Source organism: Acyrthosiphon pisum, chromosome A2 (assembly GCF_005508785.2).
Source record: "Acyrthosiphon pisum isolate AL4f chromosome A2, pea_aphid_22Mar2018_4r6ur, whole genome shotgun sequence".
NCBI lineage: Eukaryota > Metazoa > Arthropoda > Insecta > Hemiptera > Aphididae > Acyrthosiphon > Acyrthosiphon pisum.
This window is the reverse complement of record NC_042495.1, coordinates 52,821,752-52,837,925: the sequence shown is the minus strand read 5'-3', so window position 1 is coordinate 52,837,925 and position 16,174 is coordinate 52,821,752. Positions and strand designations below refer to the sequence as shown.

Here is a 16,174-nt window from a genome sequence, read left to right as displayed (position 1 = left end):
AATAAGACATGATTTACTTCCAATAAAATATGTAGAAAATTAGTTAAATGAGTTATTATAAAACTTTTAGACTTGAGTTGTAATTAAAACGAGACATCGTCAACATCGGATCACGACGGAAATTAGTCTTGATATTTTAAAAAAAAATGTAATTAATGTTTTACAAAAGATGAATAATTTTCAAAGAAATGATGCGGAAGAAGTGTCGATAACTTTAAGAGTAGGTATCTATTACGTTGATTAAAATGTATATTCTATATAGATATATCTTTTTACGATACTCACTATAAGTAGAATAATATTTATTTACTACGTGTTTACCTTGATCTGTTTCACTATTTTATTTTATAAAAAAGAATACATAAGTAGTAAGTACCTATAACACGTTGATCACAGAAGTACCTTTGTATAAAATATAAAGTGTAGACTTTAACTTGTGAATTTATTTATAGTTAAAATCCCTTAGATTTTTATTTGCTTAAAAAATTATTCTACAATAATTGTACAAACGATATCGCCTTGATTTGTTTTATACCAAGAAAAATAATTTTGAAATATTTACATAATTTACATAATTATATAAAAAAAAACCAGAATAATACATTTTACGACTGCAAAGCAGAATTATACGAATGGACATATTATACCGGTTTCACATAATAATATGATCATCTCTTAGAATCATACAATGACCGGATCAGTCTGGTTGGCGGTCTCTCGTAGGTTGGTATCGATCGGTTGAGTTTTCGTTTATAAAATGTGTATGCCATAAGAGGCTGTCACGATAGAATTTATTGTCTCTGTCCATTTCGCACAGTTTACGTAGCACACAAACATAGGGTTCTGTATACTTTTGAAAACGCGAGGTTAACATGCGTTGTACTGCAATAGAATAGATCCATTAAAAACATAAAGAGAGAAACGTTGTATAAAATATCCTCTCGAGGGGTTTTTTTTAATAATTTAACTTTATATAGCAAACCGTGAACGTGTACACACTTTCTGCAGCTTCTCAATCATTAATGCTTGATACAAATTGTAGCTGGCACTTCAAAACTCAAGTATTGAACAAATTCTGCAAATGCATAATATTAAATTTATGTAACGTTTAAACATTTTTATAAGTATATTCATGCGTTATATAAAAGTACAGAAATCAATTTTATTATTAATAGCTATAATATGTGGAATGCCTGAAGCGCAGACAAAGACGATATAATCTATAATACTGTATAGGAAGTCGTCTTTGTACTTCATGTAGTGTTTAACACTTCGAGGTCCGCACAATTAATTATATATTTTATATTTAGGATAGTTTTTAAAACAACATAATATCCTGTCAACTCGTACGTTGATAATAATTGATTTAAATAAAATAACGTGCGAACGATTAGAAAACAATGAGATAAAAAAAAATAACGTTCAGATAGACGAATTTGAACAACAATTAATAATGACAACAATATTAATTTATAATAATCCTGAATACTTATAAGTTATAAAGTATAACCAAACGTATTTATTTCTTGTTCCTCAAAACGAAATTAACGAGATTTTATAATGTGCTGCATTATACATAATAAATTATAATTAATAGCCATAATGAGTGTAGGATTCACAATATAGTAATGGCACTGAAAGATTATTTCTACTATATTATAATAACGATGGGTGATAGGTAGTGTGATACCAACAATTTGATTTCGATACTAATTAGTATAAAAACCGTATTAACTTCGTAGATTAAAAGTTAGCGTACATTTTTTTTAAAAAGGAATAGGTAATACTTATAACGTTAATAACAATAATAATAATTAAAAAGCAAAATAGAAATGTATAAATTAAAATTTATAATATTATGAAATATATTATTTAAAAGTTAAATATTATAAAATAGAAATTACTACATTACCTATTTATATGCTATTGAGATATAATATATACAACATTTATGCACCTAATAAATGTACACAAATAGATAATAATATAAAATGTGAATATCGCTATATGTAGCCAATATAAAATACCTATCGAAGAAAACCGTTGTGAAATGGAAAAATTGTACCTATCTTGTTAAAAAAAAAAAACACTAAAAATCGTCGAGTTGCACAATATGTATAGCGGATTTACATATTATTGTACAATATTGTATTAATTTTTTAAGTCCACTATTATTTTATTTTTTTTAATATATTAAATGACATAATATTATGTACTTATAGTTGATCAAAATTTATCGATGTAATGAAAAACTCGGATCTTTAATTAGAATAACTCTGTACATAGTAATGTCGGATGTTTAGTAACGCGAATAACGATAGACGATAATACTATATGTATATCTTCTATGAAATAACCGGGAAAATAGTTAATTAGTTAAAACAATTGCATACAATATCGATACGCGTTTATAGATCGACCGTCGATTGCAGATAAATGCGCTGACGACGGATGTGCATCGTTTACCAACGATGTGACCGTCGGTTTAAATAGTTAAACGCACACGCCACACACGTCTTGTGCCAGGAGGAAAAAATCAGTCGACGATGAGCGGTGCTCGGCGACCTCGTGTCGAAACTTCCGATGTGCGGCGGCAACAGGTTAAAATATAAGTATGATATATCCATCCGATAACGCACATTACTGAAAAAAATATACATAATATATTGCAGTAGGTATCTATATACTTATTCATTTTAAATTACTCGTCTTGTCCGACTATAAGACGAATACAGCGTACACGCGACTCCCAAGTCGTCACAACTAAACTACCTATATCGATGTAACCAGCATAGTACAAATTATATCGCATTAAGTGCTTGTACCTGTATCACATAAATATTACAAAAACTCTGTCGCGGCGGCGGCGCGTCTGCCAACATATTGTCGTCGACCTTGCCTCGAGGGCGACGACGGGTGTCGTGGTCGCTCTGATGCCAACAAGAGAGGGGGCAGAGATGAATAAAAATACAATTTAAATTAACATAATATTAGATATTTTTAATATAAGCATATAATAAACTGACAAAAAAAAATCACCGTCATCGACTGATACCTATTATATATTATTTATTTATTTATTTATTTATTTATTAAGAATTTACGGGCTGAGCCCTTTATAATTAAAATATACATGTGCAGAAAAGTTATTACAATTTTTACAATATGATGATAGTAAATAAAAACAATAGAAAATACATAGTAAGTGTGTATACAATTAAAAATCAAGGAAGTTAAAGGTGGGGTCCGCATTGGCATGCGACATCAAACGTCTTAAAGGTTCATTTTGCATGTAATTGGTGGAACTAAATTATAGGTAGGTATAGTATCTATAGGACGTGCATTTAAACTCAAACCTCCGAGTGCTCTAGAGCATAATACTCGTATTATAATGCTTTTCAAGCACATCCTTACATCAAAGAAAAATTAAACTTTTACTTTGGTTTTTTTTTACTTTTAAGTGCATCTTTCATATTATATTTGCGCCATTACGACTTATTCGAATGACGAAAGGAATAGTTGTTCTTATAGATAAACAATCTCTAGTATAGAGTTGACAAAATTACAAATAAGATATTACTAAAGATTTTGTATTCAGGGCCCACATTAATGATTTATCATTGTAATAAATTTAAAATTATCTAGTGTTTATTTCATCATAATTATATTGTTAGGCTAGTAAAGAAAATCCATGGTTTATGTGAAAAAAAAAGTTTACACGATAAATACCCAGCTAATGAGTACACATAATTATATAATTCCAAGCATATGAATGTATGAAAAGCATACAATTTTGTGATAATTTTAATGCATTTAATCGGCGATGATAATAATAATATTATGCACGCGATGTTGCTGCAGCTCCACGATCTTCACCACGACTGCGACTATACACGGCATTAATATAATATAGGATGGTAATATGAATGCATAAGAATACTATCTAAAATATCTTCATATTACTACATACAATATTATTATGTTATATACCAGCGATACTACCCATTTAATAAGAATATATATAGGGTGATTTAACAAGCATACTCTGTGCTTATCGATCAAAATTTTAATTTTAATATTTTTAAATACCTACAAAATGGGTAACGTAGCAGAGATAACTTAGGATATTTTAGACGTACAAACATTTTATTTATGTTATTTGGTTGGGAAATAAGTGTCATTTTAAGTTTTTAAAATTACATCGAGCATAATAATATGATGTCCATATCTTGTTCGCAGCACAAAGCAAGTCGATCCAAAAAGTTTGAGTGAACGCGCTGAAGCAAGACATCGTTAATTGATGGACTTTTTGCTCTTGTTGCATTTTTTACGCGAAGACCGTCCATGATGGTGACTAAAGTGCATTTTTCGACGTATCCATTGATCTCTTCCAGACTTGGTCCTGCGCGAGACCTCCTCACTCCTATCCTGCATTGAGAAAAACCCATCTATTTTTGACCATATTCTCATAACCTACCCTACATATATTAGAAGACTATATTTTTACATAGTACTTAGATTTATTTATACAATTCAAAGAATAGACTGTGTCGATACCAACTTCAGTTTTTCATATGAAAATCCCCCTTTTTTCTTATAAATAGACTTTTTTGAAAATGTTGATGAATCCAAATCGAGATTCGAACCAGTAATTTTTGAGTTATTTCACTTTGTGTACTACAAGAAAATAGGTCCCCGTGAACAGTGGTGGATTTAACGGTCGTTTAGTTGGCAAATGCGACGAGACTACCCTTCTAATTATACTGTGGCCACGTAAATTATAAAGTTAATTTTTTTTTTTTTTAATTTTTACCTTAATATAATAAACACGTTTTATAATGCAAACTGCAATATCATTTACCATAGGTAGGTTTGTTTTGGTTATAAATGGTAGTAAATCAAAACGATAATTTCGTAAGTACCTACCTATCATGCCACTGATTAATTTTTACATTGGATTTGCTGACTTTATTTCAATCATTAAATTTGCCAGTGCCCGTGAATCATGATTATAGGTTTGAAAGATATGGAAACCGTGATTATCTTTTGAAAATCAGAGTAATTAATATTAATCTATTAACATCTTATAATCTGTAAAAGTTGTCAGAGTATAATAAGGACTTGATTAAAATAAATTACAATTATTTTATATTGTTGTTAAACCATCGTTGAGGACTATTATCTTTAGTACTTATATAGGTACGTTTTGATAACTATACTGCGGTTCGGATTTCGAATTTATATACCTAAATCGAAATATTAAAAAAAAAATCATCTGCATTAAAAATTTAAATTTATACATAGTAAAAAGAGTTGGTTCTCATTTGAAAAAAAAATGAATTTGTGCGCGTAAAAGGAAACTCTTTAAAATGGTAGAATAAAATCTATAATAATATCCTATGTACAAACTTCAAATAATATTATAATTCAGATAAAAGTATTCGTTGATAAAATTAAAAAACGGGGGTGAGCGCGCTGCAAGGTGAATCACTCTGTATATACTGGTATACCTTCAATATCATTATATTATTGTGTATTGGTACTCGGGCGAGATGGAAGAATGTTGTTCGGATCATCTCGCGCGCGTTATGCAACTTTTGATTATGTTATGGCGGGCAGCATATTATAATATTATACTATGTTATAGTCGTGTGCGTATTATATTATCGTACGCGGCGGTCCTTCCTCGTCGTCCCACCGCCGCCGCCGCAGCAGCAGAGCCGGCCGAGAGACCATCGTCGCAACGAGCACGCGCGGTCGCTGCAGTGCGTTTTTGTCGCTCGAACCGATTCTTCCGAATGCGTCCGACGCACATTGCGATATTAATATAATATTATTACGCTCGCGTTATGTTTCGCGTACTCGTCGTCGTCGCGGTCATCGCGGCCACGTCGGTCATTTATGCAGGTCAGTGCACGTTATTACTATGTATAGTGTAGGTATACAGTGAAACTTCCATATTATTATTATCGCGAAGTATCGTGGGGCATAAACAGAAATTCGTATTGAAGAGAATTTCGTCAAACAGAATTGAACACATTTGGTTTGGTCCTGAAAAAAAATTTCGTTGAACTGGAAATGTTGTTAAAAATGGAAGTTCCGTTGTATTATAATATTATGTTCAATCTTACAATTTACAGCCGATACAGGTATAGGTAATATTGTTATGTTATACGTGTTACCTACAACCGAATAATAATATTATCGTTTTGATTATCGTTGTTGTGCCTATAATATAAGCGACGGGGTTACCTACCGACCAGTATTTCTTTCGATTCTCTCCTTCGAGGAAATCATACTTTGTAGAAAATACGCGTCATCATAAGTAGGTACCTACATAATTGATAATATATATATAGGTACGATCTACGAGAGACGGATGCTGCGGAGTCGAAACGACTACATCGATCCTCCGAGTGGGGTAATCACGTGCGTTTTAATTTTAATCACATTTTGAAATATATATTATATCATTTAAAAATAATATAACGATAAGATATGTGACTTGGTCACTGGTGGTGCTGCGGAGACGACGCGGATCACAAAATTATAATATTGTCCATAACAGGTGCGTTTCGTAATAGGTCGTATCGCGTGTTCTGTAATATTATTTCGACGTATCAATCCCGTTTCGGCTGTAGGTAGGACTGTAATTTTGCCGGATTACGTGTTCGGTGGATGACGCGCACAACACAAAATATCATATTATGCGTGCGATGTTTTTGGGTACAACGCGGCGGCGGCGTCGTCCTCTGAAAACTACTTATTTTTTTACTGTTCACATGCGCTCTCAAAGTACTTATCGATCCGATTAAACGATTTTTGCGATGTCGTTCACACGCAAACGTGTATAATATACGTTTACTGTATTACTGTATAATATATTACCTATATATGTGTATTCTCGAACGCGCGCGGTTTTCGATTATTAAAACTTTCACATTCAGATTGTTCACATTATGCTTCATCTGCTCATCTATAATTTCTCGATCGGTTCGCGTGCACCCATGCGGCGTTGCACGTTGTATATTTTATATTTCGTTTCAATTGTACCGCATAATATCATTTCCACGCGGACGACCCATATTATTGTTATCCTTATAATGATGCGCACGACCATATCTCATCGAAAATAAATTTTAAAACAAAATTCGTTTTGTTGCACAGTTATAATAGATCGGCTGCAGGTTAATACGTAGTTTTGTAAACACAATGCAACATTTTAATAACAGCGCAACATATAGAACGCGGTTAATAAACGTTAAGTAATAATAATTGCGGCGCATTTGGTTGATGTTCATCGTTATTATAACATTTCAAAAGGATCCGCGTGCGAGTATTTATTCTCCAGCAATAACTATAAAATATAATTATACGCAATTTCTTAATATTGCGTAGGAAGCATTTAATAGGACATTAGGATTGAAATTGGACTTCTGAAACATTATAAATCGCGATTAGGTGATGCACTCCGGTGTTTCGTGGGAGTCGCAGACAATATAAAATATGATCCATTATAGTTTGTCGTAATTTTCATTCTTGTAGTCTGTATGGCCAACATTTGCATTCATAAGAGCTCAGTATGATTAAATACGTCATAATAAAATATGATATGAAATTGTTTAAGTAAACAATTTCTTTTTCAAACAAAATGAAGATGAATTACACACATGGCCTGTAATAAATCATTCTTAAAAAAATGCATTTGTCGAGGAAAGTCTATTGACTTTAAAATAAAATCTCAACATTAATGTAATAAATAATATATAAATTATAAAAATAATCTTTAGCTACTCTCTTTAACTTTTGAAATCGTCTGTTTAAAAAAACAAAACAAAATAAATAATAACAATATTAATTCAAAATAAAAGTTTGAAAAAAATGATTATTTCTTTAATCTTGTTTCTCAAGTACCTATTACAAATAAAAGCCAATCTCTAGGATAAATTAAGTACGAATAATTTTGTAACAAGGATAGATTACACTTATATATAATATATTTATTGATAATCTATCATTGTTTGTCAGTAGGTTACCTAGACAAAAATTTAAAATCTCATATGGTTGCACTTTCAATAGGCATTGAAATTGTTAAACAGCATAGAACAATTACATCTGTAGAGGTATAACTGTATCACTATTATATTATGTCAGTAAATCAAATGATTTACGCTGTTACTAACGAATAATAAGGATTGTAGGTGGAATAAAATCTTTATTTGTTATAAAAATAAACATTTTTTTTTATCGAACAGCTAAATAAGCCCTTAAATGGAGTTAAAAAAATACGAGAACAATATGATCAATCTGTCCAAGGTGAAAACACTGATTCAGAGAAATTGTACGTTGGTATAATGAAATTTCACTTGATCGGTATTTTATCGTTGAAGCTTTAAAAGCTTCCAGGCATGGAATATAATGTACTATAATTTATTAGCCAAACGTGATTCTCTAAATTCGCAAGGACAATATTTCAATCGGATAATCGATATCGCCCAAGGACGAGGTCCTTCGAGATAATCATTAAAAGGCATCACCGGCCATTTGCCCAAAACACGACTCCAAGACATTCCGATCACAATATTATAAGACAAAAACCTTAACCTTTAACTTTTGAAATCAGTTATAATTTTTCAATTCTGGCATTATGTCTTACTCGTCTACATCACGCAACGGAGATGAAACGTTTGACTTTTTTGACTGATGCAGTATACGAACATTAGAATTAAATCGTGTACACCTATTATATATAAACGTATATATTATTAAATTTTCCCATACTTAACTTTTCTATCAATAATAATATAATTGTCGGCATTAATAATTTCGTTATTCCGTCTTGAAATTTATAAACCACCGTGCGTGGTGTGAACTCTCTCCATGTATAATATTATGATAAACTAAATACCTATGGCATTATAATATCATAAGGTATTCGAATCGTATTCGAATCGAACAGCGATCATGATATACCTAATCGAGTAGAATTCCTCGCTGGTAAAATATAAATTTTTTATTCAGACACGTTCGGCTGAATTAATAGTGTTACGCGTATTAATAGTGTTATCAGTAACGATTCCATAGTCTCGGCCATTTGCATTCTATGGACGGAGTTTTCACGCACAATTTTCGACGATTTTATTTAACCGTATAATATTATATAATATGTGTGTAATATAAGTAGCATTTATCGGGCAAAGAGTCGTTTAATTAGTATGGTAATATATCCGTAATTAGGGTAAAAATACACTTCGTCCGATATTAGTTATTTGGCAACTATACGTGTATTATTTTTCCTTTCGTGGGGGATTTCATAACGACGATTATAGGACTGGTATATCGGCATGACAACGGTATCCTCCGAAATCGACAGGCTGCAAAATCGAAAGAATCAAAAATAGCAGATAGGTATAAGAAGACCAGGTACTAGGTATACAATATTACAATCTCTTAAAAACCATGTGTTTAAACACATAATTACAAAGTTCATGGTAGCCGTGTCGACTAGGGAGGTGTGAATGTGTGAATTAAAATGCGAAAACCGTGGTAAATTAACTACAGGGGTCACAAAATGACAAATTTTGTCCGTACCGTAGACAATATATTATTATTATTTATTCTTTAAATCACTATAATTTACGGTGAATTAAATGAGGTTTTCATATTATTTTTCGACTTCGCCTTTTCGCCTTTATTGTTTAAACAATATCATGATCATTGAATCGTGACAGCCCTCGAAAACATTCCGACTTCCTTATGTGCGTCGCCTAAAAAATATTATATAGTATGTGGCCATATAGGTATATTATATAGATATGGAATCTTCCGAAAAAAAAAAACACAATTTATTGTATCGACAAAATACTCATATTTCACGCCGGGCGACGTTCGTGCGGACGAATTTATCTATCGTCCGCCCAAACGGCACAGCCATTCGGATCAAATACCACAACTCTTCGGATCATATGCTTTCTTCTACTCGGGCAACGGACGACGACGATACTAATCGGGCAAGCACAGACGCCGCTTTTGAATTTGAATCGCGTAAGGCACACGCACACGCATTATTTGCACATGACCACGAGGGCCTGGTCGTTATATAAGTGACTATATCATTAAATAATATGAACAAAACCGCGAGCTCATCCTCGCCGAAGCCGAAGCCGCCGCCCGCGCCGCGTGATTACCTCGGGCTGAAATCCCGACCCGACTTTAACCTCCGACACTCGTGTGCCTCGTCGTCGCACCATAACTGCAGTCTCCCCTTTTAGTCGTCACAGCGGCCGCACCCCCCTCCCGCCGACACCCCTCCACCCCGAGCACGACACGGAATCGTCTTTGTGCCGTTGCGCAACGCTTCGCCGCGAACCTTTCGTGAATCTTGTCATGCAGCGGGCGCGATCCATCCACGACCCGTTTCCGCCAGCGCAAATGTGTCTATTGTCAGTTTCGTCCGATTCGAGACGCACAATAAAATATATAATAACAGATTGTATATTCATTACATCGACGAGCACCTATATTATAATATAATATATTATTCGCATCCCACGCCGTTATTGTATACCTATTGCTCACCGCCTGCAGTCGAATAATAACAGAGAGCCACCGCCAAAATTCCGCAAATGACTAATAAACTACTCGTCGAGCATCGTCATCGAATTTGGGTTTTCTAAAAGCGTTCCACGATTGCATTCCTCGTTGAAAATTTATAATTTTCAATTATTATAATGTATTGGAATTAATATACTAAAACTACAAAATCTACGTATAAAAAAATATAATGTACGTTCGTATGGAGCTTATCAACTTAGAAACTACTGAACCAATTGGCACCAAATTTTGCACACATATTCTTTTTTACTCTAGCCGGGTTCTTAGTTTCATTTTTTATCTACTATAGATTATTATGATAATAGGTTGGCTAAGTCAGTAGCGTGCGGAGATATTTGAAGCTTGGTATAAGCGTCGACAAAACATCAAATGTTACAAATGTAAATTATAGTTTTAAAAGGAAACCTTAAGTGTACCTTCTTATATAATTGATTATCGTAACATTTTTATATTGCACACTTATGCTTAACAAAAAAATTCGGTATCCGAAAATTTGTTTCCAAAAGTATTCATAATTGCTCAATACAGCTGCATAAAACCGTGGTCATCCCGACCTACGGTCTACCATACCCTTCCCTGCCAACTGTGTAATGATATACGAACCGAGTAATCGAAATCCAGAGCATTTCTTCAATGTATTGTACAACTAAATGGCTAAATACCAAAATAACAATTTTTTTCTAACTTTTAATAAATTACAATACTGTTACATATTACTAAAGAATAACTTATAACTATACAACTCCATTGAGTAGGTTTATTAGTTATTGTATCTATAATTAAAACCATTATTACAACGTGACATATTGCCAATTGATATTATAAATTAAATACATTTCTTTTTCTCCCTTTTTTAAGCGGGCATATGGTGATTATCTCGTTTGTCCTGACCGCAAGTCACTTACCTACACATGAATTTCGTTTTGGCTCACTAAAGTCGAGTATTGTTTTTTTTTGTATAATTTATGATGTATGATTGCTATTGGTTACAAAAATAAAATTTAAAAAAACACAATTTGTATAAACTAATCGACGTTATGGGATTTTTTTCGAATAAAGTAAAATTATATTTAATTAATTGTTATTGTTATTCAAATGCACTACTAAAGCAATTGTTGTATGCTTGTAGCTTATAGACTTAAAAAGACTTGACCAATTTTTACAATGGTTTCATATATAGTTCTTAGAAATATTAAGGAAGTGTAGAGTAAAAAAAAGTTTGAATCACTTTAAAAAATATAAAAAAATAATAATTGATTTAGACAAATTAGTTAACAGACCTAGGTACACCGATGCTGATTTTCCCATGAATTGAGGTACACTAGAACAGAGATACACCTAGATATCAACGTTGATATAGTAGCGTGATTTATATTTGTTTATTTTTTTTCCCGGGTAAAGCCAGTAGCACAACTACAGGGGGCTACGGGCCAGGGGTGCTTAATATGTGCATATTTAGCAATAATTGTGAATAAAATAGTATAATCTGGGCATAGGGGGTTAGTTTAGACGACTATCTGAGCAGTTCATAATTGTAGCACCCTCAATATTTGAACTCTAGTTGCGCCACTGGGTGAAGTCCGGCTTACAGTTAGAAATGTATAAAAAAATAAATTCGCCTATCTGGTCATATAATATAATATAAACAAAAATAAATATTCTTATAAATTATATGTTTATTTAAGAGCAATATCAAACGTAGCATTTATTGTAAACTTTATACGTATAATATTGTAAACTCGTTTTTGTCAAATCTAAGATAATACTACCTAATTAGTCAGTAAAATATTGTATAATTAATCAAAACTTTACAAAATACAAAGGCACTACTAAAAGTTAATCATACAATTAATATAACAACGATAATATTATTATTAAACCTCATTAAAGACAAATTAAATAGAGCTATACGCTTCAGGCGTTCTTGAGATAGCTTATTACGTACCTATACCACAAAAATGTGTGAAAAATGATCGTCGAAGGTAAAAATATAAAGTTTGTACGTTTACCGCATAATTCTACCATAAAACCAAGACTAAAAGTTCAAATTTAATAGTTTACATTTTAAAAACAAAACATGGGTAATATATAAAATAAGTATAATGTTTTAGTTTCAAATGTCATCATGACAAGCGAGAAGTGACAAGGCGATTATTAATTCAACGTAAAAGGTTATCGTCAAGAGCTATAAAAAAACTTTGGCATTACAACGCGCGCCGTTTTCATTATAATACGCATTATTGTCTCTATACCTAATACCTGATTATATAATATACCATAGTACACCAAAATCAAATTTTATTGTTTTACGAACGACAGAATATCGTGATAAACAACTGTGGACTGTAATTGCGCTGGAGACTGTGTACGAATATTAGAATGATGCGCGCCTATACCTAATAATAGTTCTAAACAGTATATTATAAACAACGTAGGTACAATAACTATATCATAATATTATTCAAAACGCTCAAGTCTCCGGGTGGTCGGCGCGTGGTAGTCAGGCGACGCGTATTCACGAGAAAAAAAACCATAAATCGCCACCCGTTGTGTAATAATTAATATAATAGCGACATGCGTTTAAACACGATATTAATATAATAGTAGGTATTATTATCGTAATGGGTACTCCGATGACTGCGTTACGAATAATAACGTTTATGGCCGGCCGATGGCCGGATACAAATTTTCCCGGCTTAAATATTTGGACAGACGTTATAGAATTATTATTATTACTATTTCGTCGGTATACGCCATATACGGTGCACACCAAGTTATATTGTACTTACCAATGTAATCTACCTATATGGTTTTTCCACTTTTCCCGTCCCTATTGTGGAGGCATGGACTATATAAAAACGATCGTGATGATGTTTCATTTTTATCTTCTTTGATAATGTCAGGAGTTTAAAATTACATTGACTTTCCTATATCGTTTTGTATTTTACAAGTGTTTTTTCGGTATTAAAATAGTATATGGTCAAGTAGAATACTGGATAACTAGTATAAATCTTATATATGAAACAGAATTATGAAATATAATATGTAAGTATAACTAAGTTTTTTATTTAGTAGTAACACATTACACAGTAGTCAGAATCTATGCAATTTTATATTTTATTTATCCATCCTTTAATTACCAAAATTATGTATAGAATGTTTCGAAATAAATACAGCAAATATTTTGAAAAACATTTAATAAAATGTAATTTTTACCTATTGAACAGACGAATATTATTTACAATAATAATATTATTTTTATGTAACTATTTTAATCGTATGATATAAGTAGGTAGGTACTTACCAATAGTGTATTTTAGATCTGAAAGAGATCAGTTATTTCTTTTATCAGGTATTGTGGTTTTAAGACTCACTCGAACAACACACATTTTATTGCGCAGGAAAGAAAAGTTTCACGATAACATTTTTTGATTAACTACCAAAATTGTTATCTATTTATTAACAAATTGTTTTAAATCATTATTTTAATAGACTTATAGTTAATATGCGATTACTATAGGTAATAGGTATACACAAATTAGTGCGATCCCTAACGTACATTGTCATTTTCATATAGACATTACGTTCTCGATTCGGGTACCTACATTATTATATATAGTAAACTTAAGATCGAATCAGTCAGTCATGTGTATTAAATGGACTCCGCAGTTTATGTGAACATAATATTTGTGAGGAGGAAGCCCCACAAACGCGCAAACGAAAAGGTCGCAGCAGGCAAAGAAGAATATGAAAATGTTTGTTCTGGTTGATCCATCTCTAGTCTATACTCATACTGAATCTATATAATTTATTACATGGATGGACATTATCATAGGATCGCATAAATTTGTTATAATACATAATTTGCAGGTGGTGTCACGCGCAGGACGGTCAGGAGGCAGCGACAGTATTTGGACAACGACGGATACGATCGCGATGTGGCCACAAGTACGTAGGCGACACACTGCATGAAATTTATAGTCAGACAAATTTTTGTCTAATTTTTGACGTGTTCAGGTAGTGGCGTTTGTCCAGAGAGAAACGGACGGTACCCGTTGGGCAACCAGTGCGACAAGTGAGTTTGGACGTATGTCATTTTAAGTTATAACTAGAGCGCGGATTTCTATGTAATTGCATATTTTTTTCCTTTTAATATTTTTGGATTTTTGTCAGTTATCTCCACGAATCATCATAATTTGAAACTAATGGTGAAATTGTTTTTGCATATTTCAGCATATTTAATTGTTACTGCATATTTTTGTATATTTTGGTAAAATTCAAAATGTATTACATATTGAAGCAAAAATGTATAAAATAATATTTTGTCAAGTAGAAAAATTAAAACTAAATTGTATAGGCACTTAATATAATAATAATAATAATAATAATAATAATTTATATAAAGATAAAATAAATAATCGATTACGACGTAAACTTAATCGCTCTTGCTGTGTCAGTCTATTAATACTAAAAAGTGATAGCATAAAAAAACTGGAAACCCAAAATATGACTTTACATAAAAGCTTTTCAATAATAATTGACGAAACGAAAGAAAAAATTCATTCTATGCCTGGATCGAAAGGTGAAACACTTCCAACGAAATTAAACGAGCTTTCCAATAAAAATAAAGGTCTGGAAATTCTATGGAAAATGAATGTGGTACTATGCGGTGAAAACGTCCAGTTCGAAGATCTTTGTTAAGACCCGATAATACTAAGTTGCTTCAAATATGCCCCAACAACTTCAGTTGACGTGGAACGTTGATACGTTCGTTGTCAGTCTTTAAAAATATGTTAACCGATAAACGTCACAGCTGCACAGAAGAAAAACTCGAAATGCATATGATTATTCATTTTAATAATAAATAAAATTTAAAAAATACATTGAGTTGTTCAGAAAATTTCCTAATTTTTTTTCTTATTAAGTATTTTAGTAATTAATATATGTATTTTTTTAAATGTTAAATAAGGAAAAAAATCTTAATTATTTTTTGCATATTTTCATTATTTTTACTGCATATTATATGGCATAATTCAATACTTTTTAATGCATAAAAATCAGCGCTCTAGTTATAACATTATCGTGTTAAGAAAAAAATACATAATAATATAATATAACGTGGGTACGTCAGTGGCGTATTTACGGGGGGGGGGATATGGAGGATAGATCCCCCCTTGACCTTTTTTTTTGTAAAATTAAGTTTACCTATTTAATGTATTTCTCAGTATGATACTACTTTTAAGTTTTAAGTAGGTACCTATATCTGTTTTCTAAATTTTCTAGCCGTGGTAATTTGTCTGCTTTGATATAGGTAGTATACGCCACTAGTCGTTCGTGGCATAAATATCGGAAAATAAAAACATATATGTTTATGGTGGTATGGTATACTATATTTTTGAATTCTCTGCGAATTATTTTTCATGCATGAGTGTTTATAATAAACCCGATAAATAGTCGGTAAATAAAACAAAATTACCATGAAGACTGTAGATTTACCATAGGGCATGGGTTTATTTTTAGTGACTGAAAACATTGTATTCACCTCTGAGTTACATGCTTT

At 32.0% G+C, this 16,174-nt stretch overlaps 1 protein-coding gene and 1 long non-coding RNA gene across 2 annotated transcripts in view; one reads left to right on the top strand and one right to left on the bottom strand.

Moving 5' to 3' along the window:
- Positions 1–474: 474 nt before the first annotated feature.
- Positions 475–2,987, bottom strand: LOC115034251. The gene is made up of 3 exons (XR_003839597.1): positions 2,706–2,987; positions 2,394–2,643; positions 475–1,075 (listed from the first exon to the last, which is right to left on the bottom strand). It is a non-coding gene; the product is annotated as an uncharacterized LOC115034251 (long non-coding RNA).
- A 2,714-nt stretch (positions 2,988–5,701) lies between these two features.
- Positions 5,702–16,174, top strand: part of LOC100159187 (protein obstructor-E) — a 16,585-nt gene continuing 6,112 nt past the window's right edge. The window contains exons 1-3 of the mRNA XM_001947423.5: positions 5,702–5,907; positions 14,485–14,562; positions 14,632–14,689. Of these exons, the coding sequence (XP_001947458.1) occupies positions 5,850–5,907; positions 14,485–14,562; positions 14,632–14,689 (194 nt within the window). The 5' untranslated portion in view covers positions 5,702–5,849. The remainder of the gene's footprint in view (positions 5,908–14,484; positions 14,563–14,631; positions 14,690–16,174) is intronic.